This window comes from Aythya fuligula, chromosome 14, assembly GCF_009819795.1.
Source record: "Aythya fuligula isolate bAytFul2 chromosome 14, bAytFul2.pri, whole genome shotgun sequence".
Lineage (NCBI taxonomy): Eukaryota > Metazoa > Chordata > Aves > Anseriformes > Anatidae > Aythya > Aythya fuligula.
In genome coordinates this window covers 4,694,102-4,708,280 of record NC_045572.1, presented here as the reverse complement: position 1 = coordinate 4,708,280, position 14,179 = coordinate 4,694,102, and the positions used below count along the sequence as shown (strand labels likewise).

Sequence of the window (14,179 nt, the reverse complement as noted above, 5' to 3'; positions counted from 1 at the left end):
GGCAGTGGGGCAGATTCTCTCCTGATGCCACCTTCCTTGACTTTATGAGGTTTGTCCTCTTCCAGCTCTCAGTGGCAAGCACACGGATCCAAACAAGGGGCTCTGGCAAGAGCACAGACCTCTCTTTTATTGGTGAAGAGTAGCTCTTCCCGTGTTTTGGTTTAAGCAATATGCCGTTTGTTTTCCAGATGTGCAGTAAAATCCAGCTGGGAGGAGTGAAATGTGCTTTATGGACTAAATCATGACTAAATATTGTCTACGCTGTAGGCTCAAAAAGAGGCTGTTCAGCAATCCCCAAAGTCTGTTCCAAGTCAGAGACTTTGGGACACATTTTTTATTGTTAGGTTATAAATATCTGCAGGGCTTATAACAGAAATATTGATGCTACCTTCATACAACAAGCCAGATTTTGAAAAAAAGGCAATGTTTTCAGGTTTGGGTGCATCCCATTGCGTTGCTCCTGAGAGTGGCGTTACCCCATAGGAGCAGATACGTGCCTTACCTGAGCGTCCCCATGGGAAGGGACAGGCTTCAGAGATAACTTTCCCTAGCTGAAGCAACATTTACCATGCCTTGAAAGTGAATGACAAACAGGTGGTGGGCTCCAAACTAATGGTGCTTTTCTTTACATTTGCTGAGTTTTATGGTTTGCTTGCAGATTGCTTCCATTTGGGAGGTGGAAGTTTACTGTGCTCCGTGTGGCTGCACAGAGCCAACCTCACACATTCAGCAGCGCAGAGACACAGGCAAAAGCTTTTTGTGCTCTTGCATTGTCTGAGACATCAGAGCAACTGCCCTCGAGTCTGTAAGGTTAGGGAAGATGTCATCTTTAATATCATAGGAAGACCACTATCTGATCACCTTTCTCCACCTGGCTGTGAAATAAAAAATAATAATAATAATAAAAAAAAAACACAGTAGTGTGTGATTACTTTGCTTGGCTTGAATTTAAGCAGCTTGCAGAAGTTCAGAAGGAGACAGACAGGAAGCCCTTGAGCGTTTCTGAGTGCAGGAACTATGCTTGATGCTTCCAGGAACAACAGTTAACACCTTCCCATCTCAGATCAGATTGGTGCTACGTTGCCTGTGTGTTCTATCATTGATGAAACAAGCTATTAACAGCAGTCTTCTTGTATTTCAGATGTGAATGCTTGCCTGGTTACAGCGGCAAACACTGTGAAATAGATGACGATGACTGTGTGGGCCATAAGTGTCGCCATGGAGCCGTCTGCGTAGATGCAGTCAATGGCTACACCTGCGTCTGTCCTCAGGGTTTCAGGTACGTGACAGTCAGCTCCCCATACGGACTCTTCCGTACATGTTGTTGGGGCACTTTCTTTACTTACCTTCATCCTCAGGGCTGACCGCCCTCTGGATATGGTATTGATCTGTCATTCCTGTGTGGATGGATGGCTCGGTGCTTCCTATCTTGTAGCTGACGTAGGTCTGAAAGGCTGAACTGAATACAGAGGGTTGTGGATTCTTGCTTTGAAAATAGTTTGGCTTTTGTGCAGTGCTGTGGCAATTTGCCTGCCTGCCTGCCTGCCCCAGCCTTTTCTGGTGAAACACTAGGTGGTAATACACTCAAATCAATTATATGGAGATAAACTCTATGTATGCGAGAGAGAGCAAACAATAATAAAACTATATATATGAACCCACAGACCTGGCTGTAAGAAAATAAGATTCTGAAGATTTTGTGCCTGTGTCTCAGTGCCTGCTGGTGGGCAGGCTCAGTACAGTTGGGGCTGTAAATTTTCAGTCTCTGATTCTGACATATGCCAATAAATCTGACTCCTGGAAATCTCGCTGTCTGTCAAAGATAAGTGTGCTACTCCAAATGGATTCACTAATCATTGCCTGAGGCTGGATACTGGCTTCCTTCCAGGTAAACCTTTTCTCTGTTTGAAATACACACATGAGACAAAGAGGAATACCTGAAAAGATCAGTCTTGACAAAGCAGAAATTGCATGAACACTTACAGATCCTTTTCCCTGCCTTGTATCTACAATTGTTTTCATTCTTCTTGCTTTCATCCTTGCTGGGTGTTTTTTTCCCCTTATCAACACAAGTTTTTATTGCAAAGCAGACAGACTTCCCTGAATAGGCATTGATATATAACATGATGTCAACCCATGGTTTCACTGAATCAGACTTGTTATTTATAGGATATCAGATACCCTTTCAATTTCATATTCATACCATTTTCAGTACGTTTCATTCTCTGCTTCAATCCTTTTGATGGCTTATGGGATCTTCCAAGTTGCTGACTGGCTACGTAACAAGTGGCTGCCCCACAGAGGAATTGTAAATGCTCTGTGTTATCTAATTGTTAGAAATTGTGAGAAATGGGATTGCAAAGTCACACCACGAGGCAAGGCTACCTCAACCCTGTCATCAGACAGTAGTGACCGGGAGATCTCTGCTGCAGTTGCCTTGATTTTTGAGGCATGTTGGGACTTGGCAATGATGAACACAAGGGTTTTTTTTTGTCATGTTTTGTTTTTGTGGTTGGTTTTGTTGCTGGTTGGTTGGGTTAGGTTGGGTTTTGTGTTTTTCTCTCCACTAAGACAGGATCACAATGTTTGATAGGGATATTTTGAGTTGTGACACAGCTGAGCTGAACAGCAGGGTTAGGTGGGGGACTGGTCTGGGTCCCTGCCTGTGCCCATGCAGCCCCTTGGGCAGTTTGAGCAGCATCCCTTGTTGGCTGTTCTCACAACAGGGACCTCAGGAGCAGGAGCAGGAGCAACTGTCTGTTAATTCTCTTAAATGAGGGGTTTTCATTAAAATACAAGTGCTTCAAGCAGTTCCAAAACTCTCCTACTAGCTCCTACAGCACTTCACAGCCTGAGGTAGACTTACACGAGCAAAGTACGGGTAATCCCCCTGCCTGATAACTACAGAGCCAGGAATAGCATGAGGTATCATGCTTGTTTTCATTTTTTTGCACTGCTCCTTGCCATCTCTCTAAATTTGCTGTACAAGGCACAAGAGAGTGCGGGTGTTTTAAGAGAAAAACATCGCAGTGGGCAGTAACAGGATCTGCCAAAGCAGAGAGCAAGCTGAAGCCCCTAGAGTTCTCCACACAGAGCAGTTCCTGGTCTTGCTTGATTTCAGGTTTAAAATTCTGCTAACAGAATATGGTCTGCTCATTTGTTCATTATTCTTTCCATGACTCTAGCCTTTTATAGTTTAAAGGCCTGCTGCTCTGAAGGGGTTTCTGTTTTTTTTTATTTATTTATTTTTTTAAGATTGCAATTGCCAAGGTAGTGATTGACAGAATTCAGGCTTCAGATGTACAGGGTTATAGATTCAGTTCACGAAGTGTGCTTCAGCTGCTGACTGTACAGCGAGGAGATAACTTTGTAAGTACTTGAAGGCTGCAAGTGTTGATGAGAAGGAGAGAACACAAGTGGGTGGTCTGAAAAGGTAACTAGGAGACCTATTATTATGATTAATAAAGTTTTTTTTGGCTAAATTTCAGGAATCATTTCCCAGCAGTTAGTTTACAGTGACCTCCCAGTCATCTGGAGCTTATGCTGTTGTAATAAATGCATAGACCTCTAACAATTTTATGGCTGTTGCTATGCTATACATCAAAGCCACTTGCACTCACCAAGTAATAAGGTTGTTAAAACTTAACATCCTCATACAGTTGAACAAATGGCAGTCTCTGGTAATTCTTAACAGTGGTGAGCCTCGCATGCACAATTACACCCCTCTGATCACAGCCCCAGAAAAGCAGTAGTACCAACGTGCACGCACCTGGTTTTCCATGTTGGCATTTGCTGTTCACTGTTCCTTTGTAGCTGTGCTCCATACCTTAGCTTATCATTCAGCAGCCTTTTGCAATTACATTTTCTTTCTGTAAAGTTTTCTGTTTTCTATCCAAAGTTGTTTTTTTTGTTGTTGTTTTGTTTTTGGTGTTGTTTTTTTTTTTTTTTTTACCTCCTGGAGATGAAAACATTTTCAAGAATTTGTGACCCCCTGCTGGATGAAAGCTAACTTATCAAACCTTCCCTCCAGCAATCAGCCTCACAGTAGTGTTGTCCTGACAAATGTTGCTCTAGTAGGGAATCACATATTAGGGCTGCTGAGCTTGGTACATAGCACTATTCCTTCATTGTGGAGAATGAGTTCCCCACTGGGATGGTTTGTTGCAAGAAACTCAACAATGATTATTTAAATAAATGAGATTCTACCAGGCAGGAAGGAGTTGGCCAGGCTATGCCTCTCTGGCTGTGCTCCAGATTCCTCTGCTAAGGAAATAAGTTGTATTAATGATTTCTAAAAATGTATTTTTTAAAGTTAAAATTAAAAAAAGTAAACGCTTGACAGACACTTGCTGCAAATGTAATGTCTAGATGCCGTCAACACAACAGCCCCATTTGTGGGGCTGCCTGCTGAAAGGGTTTCATGGCAAGGAAAGGTTGCAGAGGAGCTGGATGGAGGGCTTGGGAAATCTTTCTGAGCAACACCACGCAGAGACTCAGTGGCTTCTCACAACATTTGCTTTCTGTTAGTGCAGGCTGTTGCGGGCTGCATGTATTTTTTTATTATTATTTTTAACTTCCATGAAACGAGAGTTATATATACTGTCTTCCTTTCTGCTTTCTGGTTGTTTCTCACAGACAAAACAAAATGCTCAGCGTTAGGTAGAGCAAAGCTAATTGGCTGGCATAGCAGTGCTCCCTTCCACTGCGCCTCTCGGTAGAACAAATCACGCCTCACATCAGGTCGGTGGTGGCAGCACTTCTGTGGGATCAGCCCAAGCTTGTTCCCCTTGCTGGCTGTCCTGACCTGCTTACCAACTAGCTGCAAAGCCCTGCACTGGAGAGAGACATCACACGCTTAATGAAGCCAGGCTTTGGAGAGGAAAGTGCTCCAACCCGTGCACTTCAGTGCCTGGCTAGCACTGGGGACACAGCACTGACGTGTCCTGAGCTCAACCACTCTGGCTGCCGTGCTGATAGGCAGCTACTACAGGAACCAGCTTAAATTGGCAGGAACTGCTTTCTGTGCATGTCTTCCCATGAGGCTGTTGCTATTTTTTTCATGTTCCCTTGTTTTCTCAGGAAGTAGAACGTGAACCACACCTTGGTGAGCGGGGCTGTGCCGCCGAGGTGCTGCAGTGCCCTCCAGGAGCGGGGTGGCCATGAGGCTCTGCCAAGCTGCTGTGGCCAAGGGGTCCAATCAGGAAGGGAAAGGCTCCCAGTCTATAAATAATTCATAGTTTAGGTGTGTTCACAAAGAGGTGTTCCTAAGACTGAGCAAAGAGTCAGTCCCACGTGCAGTCATTCCCCCAACCCACGCTGCCTTCCATGCTCATTTCCACCACTGCCCCAGCAGGCTGAGCTCTGCACCGACACCGTGAACCTCTCCAAATACTCCTTGGAGCAAAGTGAGTAGGGTTTATTGATTGCCAACAGCATTGCCTGCCAAATTACCCTTTGGAGATATGTTTGTCTAAATTAATAGATTGGCTTGTTCCTGTGCAAGATGATGTTTTTCTGGTAGAGACTATTTACCACTGGCTGATGAGGTGGGGTATGGTGTAGTGGTGTTTTTTGTTTTTTTCCCCAATCCCTTCCCGAGAGCATTAGCAACTTACAGCTGCGCACTCACAGCACCAAGTGTCACAGCACGGAGCGAGCTGCCCGCATGGTGCTGCGCCTCAGGAAATCCTCCTGCAGAGGTTTTTGCCTTCCTCGTGCGTGTTCCTCTGTAACGGGTTTTTATTTGCCCTACACATGTCTCCACAGGCAAGGCCAAGAGATTTGGGCGATGACAGGGAGCTGGTTAGGATGTTCCTTGCTTTACAGAGGCTGTGGGGAAAGGAGAGCTTTTCTCTTCTTCTCCCAGGTGCCAAGTCCAACTGTTTTCATCTTTCAAGGCGTTTTTTGGGTTTGTTTGCCTGAGGAAAAGGAAGAAAACTTCCTCTACAAAACAGAAAGGAAATCCCTTGTTCCTCTGTAACGTGTAGCTGTCCCAAAGCAGGGATGCCATGACAACTACAGAGCATTGTGAAACAAGTTGAGATGAAGAAACCCAAAGCAATTAATGCTTTACTCTGCCCTCCTGGTGTTTCCTCTGTTTGTAAAAAAACAGTAATGCAATGCCCTGGGTCTTTTCTGTCAGACATGATATAAATGCAGAGCAGCTCCACTGATGTTGATGCAGTTCAGGATTCATCCCACCCATATTTCATTGTGAATCTGTCTTTCTTTTGTCTGATACAAAGAGTTTCCCAGAGGCAGACCAGGGAGCAGCATGTGTTGTGAGACCAGGGCCAGGGAGAGGTTTGGGCTCTCACACTGTGCCACACAGCTCTTAGGGCAGGGCCATGGGACTGTGCAACACTGCACATCAGGAACTGTGAAAAGGAAAGCAGGCACCCCCAGTTCCTTCTCTTTCACAAGCAGCAGGTCCCTATGGCTGAGCAAGATTGTTCCTGACTATGCTGTGGCTCTTTTGTTTGCTATTCCTGCACGTCTACTATTGGTACTATTTGCTGCAGGGTAATGGCTTCGTTTCCAGTTCTAATTGTATCTAGGAAGATAGCCTAGAAATTCACTGAGCTTCCAAGTCTCACCTGCGTTACCGGAGAGGAGTGAGGTTTGGGGCATTTTTTGCTTTGTTTTTATACTAGCACTGTTATTCCACAAAGCGCTCCCCAAAGGCAGGAAATTCCTAGCGGGACAAGTGGGATTTCACTGCTGCAAGGCTGTGCTGAGGGGTTATTCACTGCATGACTGACTGCTGCAATCCTCTCCTGGAAAGCCGTCTGTCCCCACGCTGACACCGAGAGGCAGCGCGGGAGAGCCTGAACCCGCAGCCACCCCACCTGACACACGCTCCCTCCTCTCCAGCCACCCATTTTTCACCATTTTGTTGTCTACACATTTTCAAGCAGTCCCAGTACGCGTTTGTTGGGTTTGGACAGTGCCTTGCACTGAGAAATCTGAGGTATGGTGCAGGGCTTGCTGTGTGCAGCCAGCAGGACCCAGAGCCCAGCCCAGCCCTTTGCAGCACCCACAGGCTGCAGCAGCCCAGGAGGTGCACAGGGCAGAGATTTTTCCATTTACTTCTTGCAGTTTAGTCTGACACATGGTATCACTGTGAAAGATGACTGCAGCTTTTTGCACTTTCTCCCTTTCCTCTGCTCCTTCGATGCCAGTGTCAATATTTCAGTGTCGCTGAGTCGTTCTGCTCTGTTGTACAAAGCAAAAAGCCTGGGAGGTGTGCAGCCCTGCTGCACCCGGGCTAGCAGCCTGGGGACTGAGCCCTCACTGCTCCTGGAAGCCATGGCCCAAGCCTCAAAGCTCAGAAGCTCCTATAATGTTGCTTTTTTTCTCAGCCTCTTACGTCATTGAGACCAAACCGTAGCACTTTCCTACAGATCCAAATATAACTTGGGTTCACAAGTACTCAGACTGAGCATTTGCTTTGCAGCTACCTCGGACTCTGGGAGGTCTTCCTCTCCTTTGCATGTTTCTGCTCTGTGACGTAGCCAACCACAAACTCAGCCTAAATAAAGTTGATGATCCCATTGCTGTCAGAAACACCCAATGCAGGGAAGCTGCATGGCATTTGCACATTGCTTCTGAGAATTGTTAGCAGTTCCCACGTATTGATTATATGCTCTCTGATCTGCAGTACAGCAAGTGAGGAGACTGTAAGAGACACTAACAATAGAGGATTTTTCCCCCATGTGCGGCACCAGAGGTAGACTCAGGTCACAAAGCCTAGGACGGGGATTTTTGGCTGAGGAGTGCTGCACATTTCTGGATGGCAGGGAGAGCAGGTGGCCAAGACTCAGGTTTGGGCTTAAATGGTCCCAGATTTTTCTGGGAATGTCTGCATGGCATGGTGTGGGATGGAAGCTGTTTTAGACAGACTGCCATACCTTGCAGAGCTAAATAACCAGTGCAAAGTGCAGAACAAATTGTTTTCAGTATTTTAATTGGCTCATTCAAACCCAGCATGGGGATTTCTGTGCAGCATTATGCTGTATAGCTTTCACGCAGCAAAGCTGGCACGTGGTAGATGAATCTCAGAGTGACTGTACTGCAGTAGTAGTACATCAGCATCTAAAAATGCTTCCTTCCTTACAAAAACTGTGACAAATGAGGCTGCTATTTTCTTTACTTTCTACAGTGGACTTTTCTGTGAAACTCCTCCGCCGATGGTTCTGCTGCAGACGAGCCCCTGCGATAACTACGAGTGCCAGAACGGCGCCCAGTGCATCGTGGCACACCAGGAGCCCGTCTGCCGCTGCCTCGCCGGCTTTGCTGGACAGAAGTGCGAGAAGCTCATCACAGTCAACTTCGTCGGGAAGGATTCCTACGTGGAGCTGCCATCAGCCAAAATTCGCCCTCAGGCAAACATTTCCCTCCAGGTATGTCGTGCAGAGAACATCCATTGCCAACCCTGTACTTTTCTACATCTGCATCTACACATACATACGTGTTTTCATCCTGAAGGAACAGGGCCTGTCAGCCAAGATGCTGACAAAGAGTCAGTTTAGAGCCAGTTGGCTTCTCTAAAAGTATTGAAACATTTAGGAGCAGCTAAGGCACCACTGTGCCTTTGTGGACACACAGCCTGCCTCCAGCATCCCACCACTCTTTTTTTCCCAGGACTGGCAATATAACTAGAGATGTTTCAGCAAACTTCCCTGTCCTCTTACTGATTTACAGCATTGTCTTTCATCCTGTAGAAAGTGAGGAAGTTGCATCTAAAAAAAAAATAAAAAAGACTTTTTTTTCTTTTGTACTATAGCAGTTTTTGAGAGCTGGAGACTGAAAGTGGAGTCCTCGTTTTTTGATTGTCTTCACGATTATTTTTTTCTTGACGTGTATGAAAGCCAGAGGGAGGAGGGCTACTCTGTTTTCTGCAGACTCTCTAAATGTCAGCATGACTTGCTATTTAACTTGAGTTGAGTGGATTAAACATGGATAAACCAGATGTGGGTCCCTCTTTCCATCTTCATGTTCACAGAAGAATATGTGAACAGATCAGCGCTTGCTGAAATTCATTTGCTTGTAATTGTGGCATGCTTCTTCCACTGCCAGAGTTGATTTTCAAAAACTCCAGTTTATTGAGAAATACATTCATGAGTCGCCAAAAATACATTCAGAGTGTATTTACAGGAACCAAATATATTGCAGCTTTCTCCTCCTGAAGACTAATTCTCACTTGAAACAAGAGAGCCATGTTAGTGCAAAGCTAACATGTTTCTGTATGAACCTACTCAATGTCACCGAGACCTTTTTGTGTCTCGTGGCTCTTGCTCTCATTGTTGCTCATATATATGATTTATTAAATCATATTTCAATTTCATATATGATTTCGGCATGATTTTTAATATAAATTTATTGCTTCCATTTTAATCATTCTCAAGCAACCTTACCTGGTTATTAATGTTTCACAGGTAGCAACAGACAAGGACAATGGCATCTTGTTATACAAAGGAGACAATGATCCTTTGGCTCTGGAGTTATACCAAGGACACGTGAGGCTCATCTATGACACACTGAATTCTCCACCTACCACAGTATATAGGTAAATATCTAAGCTTTACGAGACAGTTTGTTTCAAAAAAAGATGGAGAGGTAGGATTTTTCTAAGAAATATGCATGGAAGAAGAAACTTTTATTTCACATCACTGCATCTTTTATGTATGCAATTAGGTAAGAAAATCAGAATAAAGTCTTAGTTGGAGGCTGCATGATTAAAAGTTGTCATTTATAGGTAATGCCAACGATACTGTGTCCTATGCTGGTTTCAGAAAAAATGTTGTGCTTTCTCATTTACTGCAGAGATTTAAGTGAATGTTGTCCTTGAAGCAATGGGTCCTTCCAAGCAATCAGTTTCTCTGATGTTGATATTGAGCATTAACTTACAGTACTGGGACAGAACAGTGACTGTGCAAGTGCAGGATTAGACCATTTCCAAAATAGGAGGAGAAGGGTTGAATTCCTCTAAGAGTGAATGTTTTTTGATCATCTTGTACATATATCAGTAGTAACTACACAAACCATGAGAAAACACAAATTACACAGGTAGATTGTAGGGCAATCTGACTTTCAGACACTTGACTGTTGGGGATACCAAACCAATTTTTTTTTATTAGTCACAAGAAAGAAAAGCGATGTAAAATGTAGAAGTGAAGTCCATGCAGAAGGGAATTTCCTTGGGAAAGAGAGGCATGCTGCTCATGTTTTCCACTGCCTTTCAGCCACCCTCTCCCCTGGGAGAGGAATTCTCTGATTATTTTTAAGCTGTGATGCCCCAGTTTGTTCTTTGTAAGCATGCAGTTGTGTCCACAAGGAGCCCTTCTGGGTTCAGTGCAGCTTCATTGCATTGTATATGCAGGCAAGGTGGATTTCCAGTCCACCCCACTCTTTTAGGAAGAGACTTCCTTTAAAGTAAGTACAAGGATGCCACAAACTCTGACTAACCGTGATGTGCCCTGTACTTGTGCTGGAGAGTTCTTTCAACACTTGTTAAAACCACAGTCTTCCAAAAATGTGGTAGTTCTTCAGAGTTTTCTTTAAGGGGAACAGTGATATATTTAAGAAAATGAGAAAATTATTTCTGTATAAAGACAAATTGGATAATATCAGTGCAGAGATGTCCTCAGAAAGAAAAATGGTTTGTCCACTGTAGGAATGAAGAAAGTGGTTTGTTAGTGACTTTGACCAGCTGGGTAGGTGTGAAAAATTCCCCCGTGTGTGGCTGCTAATCCTAATTGATTTCATGTTAGAGCAAAGCTGAGGTTGTTAAACATTTTTACACCACTAATTAGAACATAGGGAAGCTTATTATGTGTGGGCAGCACACGAGGTGACAGATCGGCGTGGATGCTTGCTTTCTGTTGTCGAGGGCAGAGAGGTGTGGTGACAAGAGCTGTTGCCACCATTAGCAACACTTTATAGATCTGCTGCCTTCTGGTGAAGCTGCCAGAGATGGCAAGCAGCAGTGTCCTCATTATTCCTGCGCCCTTCATATTGATCAAGGAGGAGGTCTCCATTCAGACTGACACCTCATTAACATAAGATTAATGGTCCGTTCACTACATTTTGTACCGTGTGATCTGTTGAGATGGGAAAGTAGCTGCCTAATACGATGCCCTTTCTGAAATGTCACTCTAATCTTTTATTAGTTTAAGGAGTGGAGCAAAATGGGATTAGCATGGAGCTTGATGGGAAAAGATTAGGTTGATTGAGAAAAACTACAGCTAAAGAATGTCAAAAAGGGCTTCTAAATAGATTAAGAGACTTGTTTTCCTTAAGGGCTGAGAAAGAGGGAGGAACCCTGCCTCTCCCCTTACAACCATAGGATTTAAGGGTAGGAGGCATGAGTGGGTCTGGTCTGACCTCCCTGTGTATCCTGTTCGACTTCCAGCTAAGGCGTAAGCTGTGTTTGGCTAACATATAACTTCCAGCTAGGCCCCGAGTTTTCACAGGAAAGCACCAAATAATGGAAAATCCCCTATTTCCTTTAGTAGCTTGGACAATGGTCAATCATTTCCATTATTCAGGCGCTGGCCATCATTCCTAAGTTGAGTTTTGCTAATACCTTCTTGATGTTTCAGAGGCTAAAACATCTGGTACTGGCTCCCATGAGTTTATCTGTACTTTTAATTGCATTGTGCCCTACATTGCATTGTATTGAAAAGAGTAGTTGGTTCAGTGTGGTGTATTTTATCTAAACCTTTAGAATTGGTGACTTCTGTGCAACTTACACTATTTTTCATTTTTCATTAAAAATAAAGTTACTAGGAGAACCAGAAACATTCAAATGATAGTGCCACCGCTGGAAAAACTGTTCACCATCTCAATTACTTCCTCCTTGCTCTCTTGTTTGGATGCCTTATTTAAATATCAATCCATAGCAAAAGTGGACTGATTGACTTTGAGGGGCTCTGCTGTAAGACAGATTCATTTTCAGAGGCAGTATCAGGAGCTCCTGTCCTCCGAAGCGGTTCACTTCTCAGAATAGATGAGCAACACCTTGGCTATTGCTTTGGCTCAAAAGTGTGTGCCAAAAGAGGAGAGGGCCTTAAAATACTGCCTGGTGGGTAGTGCACCAGTTACAGCTGCAGGAAATCTACAGCTGACCGTGTCCTGTGCTGTAACTGAGATGTTTTACTATTTCAGGTACTCCAGTGATGGGATGTGGGAAGTCCATGGCAAGCCACATTATCTGTAATTCTTCATCAGGGTCTCCACAATGGGTTTTATTAATAGTGTTTAAGAACAGTAAAATTAGCAAAATACTTGGCTAATATATGTAATGTCCTGTAGGGATAAGATAACAGCCTGTTACCAGACAGGTTTTGAAGCTAGCAGCGAGTATGGTATATGTGGTGGTAGTTTTTAGTAGGCAAAGGGTGCTGGAAGAACAAAGTACACAACACGTTATGTTGTAAAACTCTTCCCCCAGGCCCTTAGGATTTAGCCAGGGTGAAGGTTTGTACCAGGCAAATTGCATGCATGTTCTGGAGTTACCAGTTGTAGCATATTCTGCGGATGGCCTTGCCTTGCAAACTTATTGTCAGAAATTGTTTGAGGACAGGGATGTGACATAATATTGGATTGCAGGCATGTCGGGATACAGCAGTTCATTTTATCTGCTCTGTGAGGGCAAGTTGTCTCTGGCTTTTGAAGCACACCTGTTCCTGTATCTCAGTAGCAATTTTGAGCAGATTTAAGTAGATCTAAGGACAAAGTTAGCCTGGAAAAGCCCAAGATCAATTTGTTCACTCAGCTTTACTTCATATATTCGTTCCTGTGCTGTGTTTGGATGGAAAGGTTCAAGTTGATGTTGGACTTTTAGTGAAGAAGTATAAAGAACTGAGTAGTTCATTTGGAAGAGACCTTCAAAGGTCATCTAGTGCAGCTGTCTGACCTCTTCATGGCCAACCAAAAGTTAAACATATTCATGAGGGCCTTGTCCAAATGCCTCTTGAACACTGACAGGCATTGGGCATCAACCACCTCCCTAGGAAGCCTGTTCCAGTGTTTGACCACCCTCACGGTAAGGATATTTTTCCTAATAATCTAGTCTGAACCTGCCCTGGCACAGATTTGTGCTATTCCTGGGTGTCCTGTCATCAACAGTCATTCTTTCATTCTAGTCAGAAGAGAGGTCAGCAAAAGTCCAGTGGAAAGGATTACATGAAGTACATTTTCATTTCTCATCAAATTAGAAAGAAATACAAGTTAATTCACAACTATGAAGTGATTAAAATTGTCCTTTTGAAAGAAGACCTGACTGGTTTGTTACAGGAAATCTTCACTTGTAGGCTGCATGATAAAGGCTTCCTGAAGCTCATAACAACTATGCTATAGAAGATTTATTTTTAAAGTAAGATTCCCACTTGGGTCTTTTATTCAATTTAATTATGCCATATATCACAGAATCACAGAATTGTAGGGGTTGGAAGGGACCTCGAAAGATCATCAGGTCCAACACCCCTGCCAAAGCAGGTTCCTTAGAGCAGGCTGCCCAGGTAGGCGTCCAGATGGGCCTTAAATATCTCCAGAGATATCTCTTAAATATCTTAAATAACTCCACAACCTCCCTGGGCAGCCTGTCCCAGTGCTTCATCACCCTCACCGTGAAGAAGTTCTTTCACATGCTGGTGCGGAACTGCCTGGGCTCCATCTTGTGGCCATTGCCCCTTGTCCTGTCCCCACAAACCACTGAAAAGAGGTTGGCCAAATCCCTCTTGTCTCCCACACCTCAGGTATTTATACACATTGATGAGATCAATATTCATATATATATGTACAAATGAGAACAGAAACCTGTTCTGAGCACTTTATCAACCTCCTGGCTTCTACACGGGTGGAAGTTACTCTTCCATACCATGACAGTACCTAGCATTCAGCCAACAGTTAGTTGCTGAAATAAAGTAAATCTTTTACACAGATACCCTTCCTTAACTTAGAGATACCAACTGATGAGGAATTCACTGCTTTTATTTATGACCATGCTCCAATTGTTAAAAGCTTGAATTAACAAAAAAAAAAAAAAAAAAAAGAAAAAGAAAAAGAATAATTTAGGTCTCAGTCATTGGAATTAGTGTCTGTTTAACTGTTTTCTATCAGGAGAGATTCTTACTTTCAGTCTCTTTTCCTACATTTGTTCTTTTTTTTTTTCCTG

At 43.7% G+C, this 14,179-nt stretch overlaps 1 protein-coding gene across 2 annotated transcripts in view; it reads left to right on the top strand.

Annotated features, from left to right (window-relative positions):
- The window catches only part of SLIT3 (slit guidance ligand 3), a 516,877-nt gene that overhangs the window by 482,757 nt on the left and 19,941 nt on the right, over nt 1-14,179 (top strand). For both annotated transcript variants that reach the window (XM_032196646.1, XM_032196647.1), the window contains exons 31-33: nt 1,142-1,279; nt 8,162-8,402; nt 9,438-9,568. In XM_032196646.1, coding sequence (XP_032052537.1) covers nt 1,142-1,279; nt 8,162-8,402; nt 9,438-9,568 — 510 coding nt within the window. The remainder of the gene's footprint in view (nt 1-1,141; nt 1,280-8,161; nt 8,403-9,437; nt 9,569-14,179) is intronic.